This window comes from Petromyzon marinus, chromosome 26 (assembly GCF_048934315.1).
Source record: "Petromyzon marinus isolate PM22_M1 ecotype Great Lakes invasive population chromosome 26, UKy_Petmar_22M1.pri1.0, whole genome shotgun sequence".
Taxonomy (NCBI): domain Eukaryota; kingdom Metazoa; phylum Chordata; class Hyperoartia; order Petromyzontiformes; family Petromyzontidae; genus Petromyzon; species Petromyzon marinus.
In genome coordinates this window covers 1,416,626-1,431,286 of record NC_133692.1, presented here as the reverse complement: position 1 = coordinate 1,431,286, position 14,661 = coordinate 1,416,626, and the positions used below count along the sequence as shown (strand labels likewise).

General features: G+C 49.3%; 1 protein-coding gene and 1 long non-coding RNA gene across 3 annotated transcripts; one reads left to right on the top strand and one right to left on the bottom strand.

Annotated features, from left to right (window-relative positions):
• Positions 1–199: 199 nt before the first annotated feature.
• SLC25A17 (solute carrier family 25 member 17) lies at positions 200–13,639 on the bottom strand. 2 transcript variants are annotated; one of them, XM_032960994.2, is made up of 10 exons: positions 13,389–13,639; positions 11,418–11,622; positions 9,067–9,127; positions 8,781–8,847; positions 8,185–8,339; positions 6,486–6,602; positions 5,303–5,448; positions 4,824–4,919; positions 3,639–3,721; positions 200–3,402 (listed from the first exon to the last, which is right to left on the bottom strand). In XM_032960994.2, exons 2-10 carry the CDS (start codon positions 11,484–11,486, stop codon positions 3,255–3,257), a joined length of 942 nt encoding a protein of 313 aa, XP_032816885.1. In that variant the 5' UTR covers positions 11,487–11,622; positions 13,389–13,639; the 3' UTR covers positions 200–3,254. The 2 variants fall into 2 exon arrangements, with proteins under 2 accessions (XP_032816885.1, XP_075925957.1); XM_076069842.1 differs by lacking the exon at positions 13,389–13,639 and having other exon boundaries at positions 11,418–11,533; positions 11,570–11,661.
• On the top strand, positions 11,558–13,592 carry LOC142929176 (uncharacterized). Its single transcript, XR_012945387.1, has 2 exons — positions 11,558–11,647; positions 12,662–13,592. It is a non-coding gene; the product is annotated as an uncharacterized LOC142929176 (long non-coding RNA).
• Positions 13,640–14,661: the final 1,022 nt, after the last annotated feature.

The following is a 14,661-nucleotide window of genomic DNA, read 5'->3' as shown; positions in this document are numbered from 1 at the left end:
CTTTCCTAAGACGTGCTGGTGACGTCATGTACCCTCACGGGGCTTGTGACGTCACGCGCCCGACCCTCGCCGACAGCTCCAGGCACACGACTCCTCCTCCCCCTCCCTCGGCCTCTCTCGCCACGGCTCCCCGCGCTGCGCTTCTCGGGTGACAGGCGCTCGCTATGTGCGTGGATGATATCAACGAGAATCAAAGCGCAACGTGTTCATTTGTTTATTCAGCAAACGCTTGGTTAAATGGCACGGAAGCACAATTAATATTTCAACAAAATAAAAATGTTACAAATATGGAATGTAAAATTCATGACCCTAGAAATGCACCTCTACCTATTTGTCAAGTTTACTTTCCTGCCGTAGCACTTAAAATAATTGAGTTAAGTCAATTATAATGTATTTATTGATATTCTTCATTATCTGTCGAAAGAGCTTTAGTGACCCAAGACATTTTACATTACGTGATACTTTTCAAGTTGCAAACTAGGGCTGTCGTGGGAGTGGTGGCGCAGGGGTTAGCCAAACTGCGACCCCAATCTGTCGACCCCAACCTGTCGACCCGAGTTTCATTGATAGCCACAGCTCTGTAGCAGCAAGCCATATCTCTACACTTCACTAACCCGCATTGGCCAGCAGCAGATTGACAAAGGTTCGTACATGGTGTTGCCGTATAAACTTCGGACTATGACACTGGAACAGTGTACTCTCAAGTGCAGACAATTCCCTTTATAATGCACAAGCGTGCTTTCACGATTCCCCACAGGGATTAGGAGGGCAAAGGAACTTCACTCCAGACTTTGAACACACTGGCCCAAAGGCAAATGTACTAACCGCTAGGCTATTCAAACTTTTACTAACAACTTCATCCACACTAAAGTATGTCCAGTGTTCAAATAGCATTATGCTGTAGACTAGTGTGCAGCTACCTCCTTTGTAAGCATCTACATTTTTGCTTTAGTCTCCAAGTTTTAGGCTACAGATCAGCAACGCCAAAAAAATCCTTCACTAAGCTTTAGAAATGTTACAGTCTGCAATATATCAATGTAGGACAAGATCATGTACACCTATACAGTAATACTGTTTGGGTCAGGTTAAGCTGTTAAGATTTATTTTCAAGCAATTAGTTTGACTGGTGGTCAGTCTTCTATGGCTAAAACCATTGTTAGCGTTCCCGTGAACTTCACTCTATGATTTTTTTCCACCCACGCTGAGAACGCACCTCGTCCAGCCAGCACATCAGTCAAACCACTTCTGTTCTTGATTCGTTCTTTGCACTGATCCAGTTTGGAATTCTAACCCATTGTCTTCCCCGCCCCCCCTCCAAGTTCTTATAACCTAAGAAAATTCAAGAAATGTATTCACTCTTTATCTATACCTTCAATAGTGCTCTTTGTTTCTGACCACTTGGTGTGTTGGGCCTGTGGCCAACTGTGCTCAGCAACAGTGATTTAGAAATATATTTAAGTGCGGTTGACTCGATTATCCGCGCGAATGACGGAGAGGACGGCCGCGGATAATTCAAAATCACTGATAATCCAATCATATAACCATTTGCCGCGGATGTCTATGCCAAAAAAACACTGATATAGGTATAAATTAAAACTCACAAAATAAATGATCAGATAAATCACTCAAAATGAAGCACAACTGACAGATTTTGATGCTTGCTCTTTCAATGTAGAACGAATAATACCAATCGACCGATCGATGAGTGTGCAGTGACAACACTTTCCTGCTCCCGGAGCAGAAGACTCGGCCCACTAAGTGGACAGCAGCAGCGCCACGCCAATCAACATCAAACTCCGCCCACCATTGTAATGATATTACAACTACTGTAACTATATATATTCTTGGTTCTTTCGGTAAAGTCACGTAGAAGGGAAACAATAAAATAATAAAAATATAAAACAGTTAAATTCTCACGACGTTTTGACTGCAACACAAGAAGCAATCATCATCAGGTGTGAAAACCGCAGCAGGAAAATTTGAAAAAAGTTGCAGATTTTTTAACGTTAGCACCACGGAGAGCGATTTGGCAGTTATTCAGATGGACGAGTCCATCTATGTTCGGAAAAGAGGAGGGGGGACACAAAAATAATGGATGCGGTCTGAAAGCCACCGTAAGCGTGAACAATCAATTAAGACCCGAAATGGTTTATCAAATCCTTCCAATGATTGTTAAGGCAGAATCCATCTTCTCAGTTGAAATTGTCTCTGTGTTTGTATATGTGGATAGCCTCATGAACGAATCTCTCATGGTAGCCAGATGGCTTGCAGAGAACCTCTGGCTTCTGGCTTAGCAATCATTGGAAGGATTTGATAAACCATTTTGGGTCTTAATTGATTGTTCACGCTTATGGTGGCTTTCAGACCGCATCCATTATTTTCGTTTCCCCCCTCCTCTTTTCCGAACATAGATGGGCTCGTCCATCTGAATAACTGCCAAATCGCTCTCCGTGGTGCTAACGTTAAAAAAGCCACTTTTTTCAAATTTTCTTGCTGTGGTTTTCACACCTGATGATGATTGCTTGTGTTGCAGTCGAAACGTCGTGAGAATTTTATTGTTTTATATTTTTATTATGTTATTGTTTCCCTTCTACATTACTTTACCGAAAGAACCAAAAATATGAATCCCTGCAGTCACGAAAGCTTTAAATCAAAAACTACTGTACTGTTGAGGCGATCACATGGATGTCTGATTAACCAGAGTGCATATTTGTTCGATTTAAGCACCTAATTTGTCATAAACATTTCAAAGAATAACAATAACTATTTTTTATTATTAATATGGGCGGAAGGGAAAATCCACGAGTTATTAATTTGTCAAAATCTCAGGCGCGCGATTAATCCGCAAATCAGATTAACTGCACGTGGATAATCGAGTCTACTACTGAAGTTGTGAACATTCACAAGTCAATAGGAATGTATTTGTCGTTATTTTACTGAAACTAAAGGCCCACTGAGCTACGTAGCTCTTTTTCAGACGCATCCTAGCCACAAATGACAGCTCAGCGGAGTGGCTTATCACGTGGAAATTTATAGCAGCCAGATACTCTAAAAGGGTGATGTTGATTATAAATGTGGAGAGGAAAATCCACACGACCACATGGAGAACGTACAAACTCCAGTTATACAGCAGGTGCCAGGGTTGGGATCGAACCCTGTATACCAGGCGAGGTAGTTAACATGCTGCTGCTGTTTCCCTCGACGTGCGTGACGATGATGATGACGACAGGAGGAGGGCACAGGTCGAAGGAATGTCAGCGTGTGGCTTGTGAATTGAGGCCCATGATGCGGAAGGTCAGGGCAGCAATCTTCTCGTAAAGGACAAACATCAGTGCTGCGGTCAGCACAGTTTGCAGCAGCTTGGCTTCCAATCCTTTGTAGAGGCCGGCCACACCTTGCTTTCTAGATTGTGGGAAGGGAAAACACAGGGTCATATAAATGGATTGCACCATTGGACTAAGACACTGGAGCAAAAGACAATGCCATATACAATGAGTTTTTGTTGTTGTTTGCAAACTAGCTTTTGCAAGCTAGTAGATACAAAACAATAGGCAATTGTGTAATAAACATCTTCATACGAGTATTTACATGGTTGCGAATACTCATGTTTTGAACACTTTGTGTGATGGACACCTCACCTGACCCTCTGGCTGATGAGAAGCAGGATGTTCTTCAGGCTTCCCAACACCCCCGAACTGCTCCCACTTTCATACTGTCCAAACTGAGACATCAAGTCAGGCACGTCAAGTCAGTCAAGTCTCAATCGTGCCCGACATCTCTTACTCAAGAGTCAGGTTTTTCCCAACTCCAATCCCGTTCCTTTCCCACGGTCTCGATGAGCACGCCTACCAATTTACATGTTTGTCTAACTCATGGGGTCGACAAGCAAGATAACAATAAGGGCCAGATTTTTTCTAATTCGGTAAAAAACAACAACTTGGTATTTGAAGAGCCCGCACAATACACGTTATGAATACAAGACGGTGGTCCTTAATAATTATTTACGTCAAGAAGCAGTCCTCAAAGAGCCGCGGGTTGCCAACCCCTGGTCAAGCGAGTTATTGACAACGCAACGGACAACACGGATTTAATAAACTTGAAGAGATGGTGATGGGGAGAGACGAAGGGTAGACTTTTAGCAGAACTCAGAGGGGATATATGGATCACACCTACACACAGGAAGTTTTCCTTAAGTCCAGCTGGCTGTGATACGAAACGTTGATATTTTTATTCCCAACGTGTAAAATAATTATAATTTAATTTGTATGTATGTAGAACTTCTTATGCACCATACGTAGCCAGCCGCGCTAATCGGAGGTGGGATTAACGTACAGTAGCCCTCGTCTAACGGGGTAGTAGGTGCGTTCCTGAACAGTGCCGCGTGAAGTGAAAAACGCATAAAGCGAAAACTATTTCCCCAAAAATATTGTAATGATAAAGTTTGGCAAGATACGATGTACTGCTACGCGCATGCAATGAGGTAGCGGAACAAATAACCGACGGCACGCCACCACGTTGCTGTATGATTCCGCGTACTGTATCACACCGCTCAGCCACGCAACTCGAGAAAGTAGTTCGCATTATAATGGTGCGTGTTATAACGGTGCATGTTCCGTGTTGTAACGTGCTGTGTGAAAAGTGTTCCCTCATGGAAGAACCACGTTATAGCCAAAACGAGTTCTAGAGTGAACACCACGCGTTAAGCGAGGACTTTCCTTGTGCGTATGCACGCACATTATATCTCAACTGAACACGAGTCTACATAAGTCACGCTGTAAGTGATGACCACATGGTGCAGAGGGTTTGCCACAGAGTTGCCGTACCCGGAGTATGGACTGCACCGTCTGAAGCGGGAACGTTGCGGTGGTGGCGATCGCCTTGGCGATGGCTCCGATGATGAAGATGTCCATTGCATTCAGCTGCAACCAAAGGGCAGCTTAAGGTCGGAGACAACATTACAAATGACTGCAGTCGTAACCCACGCAGGACATTGAGTGTGACGATGCGTTACACCGCGTATTGTGAAACGGGTAATGTCGCTGCTGCGTAGTTTTTCGCGGTTTTTTCCGCACGGCTCTCTGGGTCGCACCGCGCATTGTTCGGCACGATGTCCGACAGTTCAGTTCCTGAGGAAGCTTTCGGCGCGTGCAGCGAAACGTCGGACACCGCGCCGAACGCGCGGTATGACCTGAAAACGCATCGTAGAACCGCGGTTTTAAATAAAAAGGTATGCGCTAAACAACAAAAAAGGTTACTTTTGTTTTGCAGTTACGACGTCGTTATTATCATTGCATGCAGTGACCTTGATTTTGCCAGAGGCGGCTTGCCTCTTGAGGCCTTCGTAAACCATGAACTGGATGGCAGGGTTGAAGGCGAGGACGAGGGAGGGCAGCGTGCCGTTCCACAGGGCCCTCACGCCCTCCTTCTCTATTATCTGCCTGAAGGCATCTGAAAAGGAAGCGCCACAGCACGCAGTCGAAGGTAAAGGCGCAGCCCTGCAATTGTTTTTTTTTTACACCAGCCACACAATGACGACAACGAACCGGCGGCCCTCCGAATTGCAGGGTCCGTGGTGGCTAGGAGATGCTTACTAAAAGCGTGGCACGGGAGCAGAGGCTGCAGCCAATCCGGCCGGTTGAGCTCTCTCCATCATCCCACCAATAGGAGCGCCGCGGTGGCGAGGAGATGTTAACTACCTCGCCTGGTATGCAGGAGGTCGTGGTTTCGATGCCGACCCTGACGCCTGCTATATATTTGTAGTTTGCGCGTCTCTCACTCTCTCTCCCCATGGTCGCGTGGATTTCTCTACGGTTTTTCCCTCCGAATTTATAATCAACACGCGTATTTGCCTGCTATAACTTTCCACGTGATAAGCCACTTGGTTGGGCTCTCATTTGTCACAGCCAGGTCGCTTCTGGAAAATAGCTACATAGCTCAGCGAGGCCTTTATTGGGAAAATAAAAAAACTTTTTTTATTTAGTTGAAGTCCGCTGTGCTAACCATGACACCGTGGCAGTATTCCCCCGCGCATTGTAAGGACCGGCAATGTTCATGCCACTGGACTTCATTGCACTACAGAGACACGTTTAAGGGGGGGAAATTACTTGAGAAATATATACTTAAGCCTGTGTTGAATCTACTTGAATTTTGTACTCAATCATTTACGAATGCAGGAAGTGCCCCGGCAAACCTTGGGTTTCTTTTGAGGCAAAAGCAGGACACGAGCCAAAATGAAACCTCAGTACAGTACCAGCTTTGAGATGCGATTGTATTTTCAATAAGTAGCCTCATTGAATCGACCTCAGAGTAGTTCTGTGAAGTTATCATCAAGGAACATTTTTCTGATGTATGTATTTTGAGATTGTTTCACACCCTACGTAGCCAACCGTGCTAATCGGAGGTGCGGGGGAAGGACACTAAACTAAACACAAAATATAATTTCTAAAGAAATGAGTTTTGAATGTAGACAACGCGTAATTTCTTACCAAACATTCCCTTGTAATTGGTCTGCTCAATGCGCTCGTTGCGGAATTTTGCTCCCTGCAGCTTTAACCTGGTGTTCACCACCCACATGGGTGTCGTCAGCAACACGTTCACAGCGCCTGCACGAAAGAAAAGGCACACGCACACATGCACACCCAGAGATTCTTCATCGCCAAATACAGGCGGCAGTCCACGACCGCTTTAACGACGTCACGTGTTGCTGGAAACCCTATCGTTACAAATCGGATCGTCGTACACCGGACCTAGCTCCGATTAGCACGGTGGGCTACGTACGGCGAGAAAGAAGTTCAACATACATATGTGCAAATGGTAGGAACATCACTTTCCGATGTGTTTTTCCTTTTATCGGCCGTATTTAACCGGCTTTCGTAGGTCAACGATCCACAAAGTCACTCGAGAATAACGAAAGCTCCACGCCAAGTCATGTCTAGAAACCAGACCGACTCCGTTACAAATGCATTCGGGAGTCGTGCCTGAAGTTGCGTCGTAAATCAAGTTACATAAACGTGATGAATGTGGATCGTGGTAAATCAGACCGTAATAAACCAGAGAGACTGGCTGTATAAAGATGCCCCGCTGATGTTTCCTTGGTGTGTACAGGGCATTCGGCGTACACGCTTGGGGGTACATGTCATAGAAATATTCTACAGCACGAGTTCAAGTTCAGTAAGTGAACAGAAATAATGATTATTACAGAAACTTTGTTTCGACAGATGGTTCATGAATTTGGTCACTGGCGAAAGACACGAAATCTTGAAAAGTGTGCAATGGACGTACGGAGAAATTCGTGTATTGGGAATTACATTGACACGTAAACAATAAGAGGCCATCCATCCATTTAGTACGTACGCATGGAGGGGGGAGAGGGGGTTAACCCAAATGCGAACGCTTGCGTATGGGGGGGGGAGGGGGTCTACTGACAATGTCGATAATAATTTGTCTACATTGGCCTTCAAATGAGTTAGATAATCCTTGATCGTTTCTGTGTGGATTAAATATCGTACGCAGGTGGGGGGTAAAAAGTACGCATGCGTACAGGTAGGGGGGGAGGGGTAAAGTTTTGATAGATTTTTGTGTACGTACTAAATGGATGGCCCCTAACGCATGGATTAGAGAACTTATGCAGATTAAAGACATAATTTAACTAGTTAACTATTTTTTTTTTCCAGATAAGGCCCACTGAGCTATAGAGCTATTTTTGAGAAGTGACTTGGCCACAAATGATAGCTCAATGAAGTGGCTCATAGCAGCCAAATACTCTAAATGCACGTTTCTAAATGTGGAGGGAAAAACCGGAGGACCTGGAGAAAAATCCACGCGACCACGGGGAGAATGTGCAAACTCTAAATATACAGCAGGCATCAGGGTCGGGATTGAACCCACGACCTCCTCCTGTACACCAGGCAAGGCAGTTAACATCTCGCCACCGCGAGGTGTAAATGGTTAAAAAACATAACTGGGCTAGGGCAGGACACATCGCTCGAAGGGGTGACGGCCAATCGGCAAGAATGGAACAATTCCAAGAGGGCATCTGCCGAAGAGATGAAATCCACTTTCGTGCGGGTACAATGTGGCGATCGTTACATCGTAGAATCGTGACGTGTGGGGGAATTCAACCAGCAGCGGATTGATCCCGACGATGAAGGGAGAGAGAGAGAGGTTCAAAGGGCCTCTACCCACCAGAGAGGAATCCCATGAGCATATCCTTTCCTGGGCTGGAATTGTTTCTCTGGTCAAGCCACAAGGTCTTGAGGCTGTTGAAGGTGTAGAAGTAAACGAAGTTTGAGCAGCAGAGACTGCTGATGACAGGAAACCATCCCCGGTACACGGCTTGTCTAATACAGATACAAAACAACAAGAACGATAATTTCAGACCACAGGGACAACAAGATCACAATGCCAGCAGTCAGTTTGTATTTTTAACTTCACACTATCACGCAAATTGTATTTTTGCCTGCATCAGTAACACCCTGGTATTGGTGCTAATTGGGTGATAATTCCAATTAAGAAACCAGAATTGTCTACTGCAAACAAGGTTGTTGTTAATCATCTCCATGAAGGTTAAGCGCAAGATAAACCAACAGAAATTCTTGCCACGTCAGCTCCGAACATGACGACAATGTACTCTGTAATGTGGGCTGTAATTAGGGACATTAATTCACAATTTGAGAAGTGATTAAAACAAAACCTTCATTTAAATGTATGCGCCACCTGAGCAAGCTTAAGCGGCAACGGTTAATGACGATCTGAATACATCTGTGAGCGCAGGTACTTACAAACCCTCCTCCTGCACTATCTCTTTCAGAACAGTTGGGGTGGACCTTGATTTTCTCTTCTCGTCAACTGGAAACAATAAAAAAAACAGTGGCCAAACAGCCAAGCATTTGGCACGCAAACAAGAGCTCGGACGGCGTGTTGACATTTTTTTTTGCTCGTGATGCACAAAGTCCGACACCGCTGTGAGAGACGGCGCCCAACGAAGCCGCCGACCGTAGCGCGAGAGAGCGAGCGAGCAGACCCAACGGGGTTTTTATTTTCGGGTCGGCGTGCGAAAGAACTGACCCTGCAGGCGAAGTCTGGCCGTGTCCAATGGAAAGAACACGGTCATTGCTGTGACACTGCCCTGCGAGGGGAGAGTGGGGGGGAGGATCACATTGATTAACACAGCACAAGTTAAACTCCATAGTACAGCACACCGGTGTATTGGCGAGCAAATCCACAACATTTACAAACTGGATTTGCTCTCTAACACACCGGTGTGCTGTAGCAGTGTAGAGGATGTTTGGGACATCCTCACATACAAACACCACACAACCACGAGTTAAGGGTCACGGGAGCGCTGCCGTGTACGACACGCAATCCGATTGCTGAGTGGAGGACACTCCGATCGGATTGTCCCCAGGAGGATTAACAGAGTGGGGAAAACCCGAGAAGGATTAGCAAGGGGGAGAGAACCGGGGGAGGGTTCACAAGGGGCGGAAAGCCCGAGAAGGGAATAAGGGAATGAGTCTTAAAGAAGGGGGTGATACGGGCTGTATAAAGGGAGAGGATTTGGAGGGTTCGGGGTTGGTTTTCGATGATGAGTGGAAGTACGGTGTGAGTTGCCTTTGAAATAAACATCCTGCTTAACCATCTCAAGTCTCCTCTTCACTAGTAACGATTGGCATGATCTGTTTACGTGACAAACCTTACCAATTGGCTCTGTCGGGTGGTGGCGGGTTTCACGACACATTTATATTTACGCGATATAACCCCCCCCAAAAAACCTGTATTATGGATATTGTTCCCGAAAGCCTACGTGTTAAACTGACAAGTTAAGTTGTGAAACATTTTTTATTTTACCAGGTAAGGCCAACTACTGAGGTACGTAGCTCGTTTTTAGAAGCGACCTGGCTATCACAAATGAGAGCCCAATGAAGTGGCTTATCATGTAGACAAAAAATTATAGCAGCCAAATACTCTAAACGCGTGACGTTGAAAAAAACCGGAGGACCCGGAGAAAAGTCCACACGACCACGGGGAGAGAGAGACACGCAAACTCCAAATATACAGCAGCAGCAGGCGTCAGGGTCGAGCCCACAATCTCCTGTACACCAGGCGAGGTAGTTAACATCTCAGAGCCACGGCGGCGCTGAGTCCACTAGCGCATTGCACTGTGAACCTGGCACCTGAGTTCGCCTCCCGTCTCGGGATAACTAAACCGGTCTGTTCCTTGTCCGTTCCTATAAGGCTGAGTCCACGTAGGGGAGGCCCAGAACCGGTTCAAACATTCACCGCTTATTGGTCGTGAGCGGGAATGGAACCCGGGCCGCTAACCACGACACTACCGCTACCCACCCTCCTCCACCTTCAGGAAGCCACTGGTAGCTTTGCACTTTTAAATCGAGATTGAAAACGCATTACTTTCAAGCTGTTTAGTTTGTTGTCCTTCACCCGCACCTCTGATTAGTCACGGTTGGCTACGTACGGTGCGAAAGAAGTTCAACATACTGTACATACAAAGACAAAGCTCCGCCGTATAGCCTTAACAAACTGTAGGGGCAAGTGCTGTTAGCAGCACCTATGAAGGCCGGAACGGTACACGAGGGGGTGGGTGGCCAGCACCACGCCCGACCGCCTTTGTCTCCCTAGTGGCAATGTTTACACACCGCACCAGGTACTCATTTGAGGCTGAGTCGACCTAGGGGAGGCCCGGGACCGGTTCAGATCATCGTCACTGTTGTTGGCCGTGGGCGGGAATCGAACCCGGGTCGCCAGGTTCATAGCGCAGCGCGCTAATAGCTACACTATACACACATATACATACATCCATACACATACATACATCCACACACATACACACATGTACACACACATACAACAAAGATCCCCCATATAGCCTAAACAGACTGTAGGGGCAAGTGCTGTTAGCGAGCACCTATACACACACACATACACACACGTACACACATATATACACGTACACAACAACAACAACCGCCATTCGCCACTAAGTGGCGGTGACGTCACCACGACGCTTGTGCCAGGCCATGTGCACCCTGAGGCCACGTGAAGTGTCGAACGCCCGCTGGCAGGAGGTCACGGGGCAGACCCAGGTGCCACGGGTCGACTGACTATACACACACATACATACACACACGTACACACACACACATATACAGACATACATACACACATATACATACATACACACACATACACACACGTACACACACACATACATATACACACACGTACACACACGCACTGACCGGACCGGCGCAGTCGAACCAGAGCGGTCAACCAACCACCCCCATCACATCGCCCCCCCGGCAAAGAACTGAACACGACAGCGCGCGGGACCCAGTCTTCATCCAGCAGTGGAGTGTGAGCACGAAGAAGAACAAGGTGCGAGCTGCTGTCCCCCTACTCACCGACGCCCCCGCCAGCGCATGGACAAGGTTCTCGTAGGAGAAGACGCCGACGATGCTTGCGGAGGCCATCGGTCACGGAGGCCTCGTGGGCGAGGGTCCCTCCCGGCGTGCGGCCCTGCGCCGCCAACTTCCTCGCTGGCCCTGAGCGGCCCCGCGCCTCTCTCCCTCTGGGGGGGGTCTCGAAGGCCGCTCACGCCGCGGCCGCCTACAACACGTGGTGGTGGTGGGGGGTGAGTGGTGGTGGCTGTGGTGGGGGGTGAGTGGCGGTGTGGTGTGTAGAAGAATAGACATGCCTCGCTAGGGGGGGCGGTGCGAGGACTTCGTAGCAACGACGTCAGCGGGCACCGCTCGCACCAGCGTCAGTCGGCCAACCCATGGCACCTGCTGGGTCTGTGCCGTGCCCCCCTGTGCACCTAGCCTGGCACAGTGGGGAGCGCAGCTGGTGCGTCAGTCGGTCAACCCATGGCACCTGCTGGGTCTGTGCCGTGCCCCCCTGTGCACCTAGCCTGGCACAGTGGGGAGCGCAGCTGGTGCGTCAGTCGGTCAACCCATGGCACCTGCTGGGTCTGTGCCGTGCCCCCCTGTGCACCTAGCCTGGCACAGTGGGGAGCGCAGCTGGTGCGTCAGTCGGCCAACCCATGGCACCTGCTGGGTCCGTGCCGTGCCCCCCTGTGCACCTAGCCTGGCACAGTGGGGAGCGCAGCTGGTGCGTCAGTCGACCAACCCATGGCACCTGCTGGGTCTGTGCCGTGACCTCCTGTCGGCAGCGAGAGCCTTCGACACTTCACGCGATAGCCTCAACGTGCACCTAGCCTGGCACAGACGCCGTGGTGACCTCGCCGTCGCTTCGAGGCGGGTATTGGGGTTCTCCCCACGGTGATTATAACCATCATCATGGGAGGCTTTAACCCGGGACAATAGCAACCTCAGCCCCGAAGGCACGCAGAAAGTAGTGGCCAATGGCACCGATGATTCCTAAAGAAGATGAAACCAACGCAACAAGACGTCTCAACTGTTCTGCTGCTGCTCCTGTTGTCTAAAACAATATGGTCCACTAACTTTGACTCGCTTTGGAGGTGGACCGGATGAAGGCTTCGGGCAAACTGCGGCTCCTTTAAGGAACCACTACGGGACGTTAATTACGAATTAGTATCAATAATTAATTATTAATAATTTCACATGTAAATTTTTATTTATTGAGGACTCCACCTTCTCGTGTTCATCTCTTCTTCTTTTTCACTTAGGTTGCCGATCTCGGGACATGGGCGAGCCAGGAAGCCATGCGTGTCATCAATATTTATCGATTAATCAATCGATCGATTAAACCCCCGATGAAGCTTGGAAGATCTGAACGGAGTTCAAAAGAAGCCACGAACAATCACTGCTGGTGAAAGACCGAGCGCAGGGTATCCCTGGGTTTGATCTTCCCCTAAGCTCGTGGTCAACCCCTAAACCGCATCCACCGCACAAACCGTGGCAGTAGATGCGGGTTACCTGATGATGCACAAATGGGAAATTAAAAACCCTCCCAGCAGTAGCGTGCGACCGCGGTCATCCAGAACAGAGACCGTGCAACGTGTAACGACGCAACGCCCCGATCCGCAAATCCGAAGGAGACATCACAGCGATGATTCACGCCTCCGCTACTGCTCCTGACGCGGCTGTGTGGGCTTCACCACCTGCACGTGGCATTGTAGCCGTCGCTCTGCGCCTACACCACCAGCAGCAGCAGCACGACAACAACAAGAAGAAGAATCGATCGATCTTCATTTTACGTGCCAACAATATCCGCCCTCAACAATGTGTGCGCCAGGGTGCGCCACGTTGCGCCGCGCGCTTTCAGATGCGCTTCCGCGGCCGTCTGGAAAGTTCTTCCTTCCGATATTAAGGAAGCCACTGGCAGCTGATGCACTTTCAAATCGTCTCGATTGAAATCTCAACAAGTTTGAAGTGCTCTGTCGTTGAGTTTACTTTATTATCCTTCTCGTGTCTCCGATGACCACGCTTCACCGGGCAGCGAGTGGTCAAGTAGACACCGCAGGAGACTCAACGCCGCCGAGTCGGAGCGATGCCCGGGCGCATCCGTTTCGTCTGCGTCGTCGTCTGCGTTGTTGTTGTGGTTGTTGTTTATAAAGGCGACATTTATACATAAATAAATAAAGGCGACATTCTCACGCCTCAGCCCTCGCCTCGGTGGGTGGGGGGTCCTCGCCGTGACGTCAGCACCCGTCAGAGGCCGTGACGTCAGCGCGCACAGACACGCAGCCCCGGCAGAGGCGTCGCTCCCTCCGCCACGTGCGTGCCGCGCGCCCCTCGTGTTGGTTGTTGGTCGTGCGCGCACGCACGCACGCAGCTTCCTCCCGTAGGTGCTGGGAGGGTGACAGCGTCTGGTGACCCCCCCCCAGCCCGCGTCCTCCTCCTCCCTCCCCCGCCTCGCATCATCATCATCACCACCACCACCGCCCGGGCATCCCAGACGTCTGAGGAGCAAGGGGTGTGAGAGAGGGAGACGCGGCGAGACAGCAGCCATCACTGCGGGACGCCGTCCCACCGTGATGTGATGCAGGCCGGGGTGTTGTGGAGCTGGGGAGACTTAGGTCTGGTGATGTATCGGGGAGGCTCCCGGTATTTGGATGACGTTGCGCTGTAGAGAAGTGGGTGAAGCCAGCCTGAGACGTCTGTCTGTGTGTGTCCACCACTAGGGGAGACAAAGGCGGCCGGGCGTGGTGCTGGCCACCCACCCCGTCGTGTATTGTTCCGGCCTTCGTAGGTGGCGCTCGCCCCCAGCACTGTCTAGAGCCTGCACGGGGGAATAGTTGTTGTCCTTGTTCATCACCACCATCACCACCACCCACCCCCTCTTCACAACCACCAACAACCACCACCGAACAAACCCACCACACACAGACACATACAGACACACACAGACACAAACAGATACACACAGACACACACAGACACACACACATACAGACACAGACACACACAGACACACACAGACCCAGGATATCGCCTGCCCGCTACCCCGGGGGTGCCTGAGGGGGTTGAGGTTGCTTCTGCCAGAATCCTCCTCCCCCTTCCTCCTCCTTCCTCCTCCTCCTTGCTTCTCCTCCTTCCTCCTTCTTCCTCCTCCTGCTGCTGCTGCTGCCGTGGGCCGCTGAAGAATCTGGGCTGACCGACCGACAGACGTCGAAAGCAGGAGAGAGGAAGAAGATATCAGCAAGGAGATATCAGCAAGGAGATA

Excerpts from the sequence above, each read along its gene's own strand:
- SLC25A17 (XM_032960994.2), bottom strand. The coding sequence starts at position 11,486 with ATGGCCTCCGCAAGCATCGTCGGCGTCTTCTCCTACGAGAACCTTGTC. Across the intron at positions 6,603-8,184 it reads GCTCATGGGATTCCTCTCTG|GCGCTGTGAACGTGTTGCTG; the intron begins GTGGGTAGAGGC and ends TCTTTCGTGCAG. Across the intron at positions 5,449-6,485 it reads CAATTACAAGGGAATGTTTG|ATGCCTTCAGGCAGATAATA; the intron begins GTAAGAAATTAC and ends CTTCCTTTTCAG.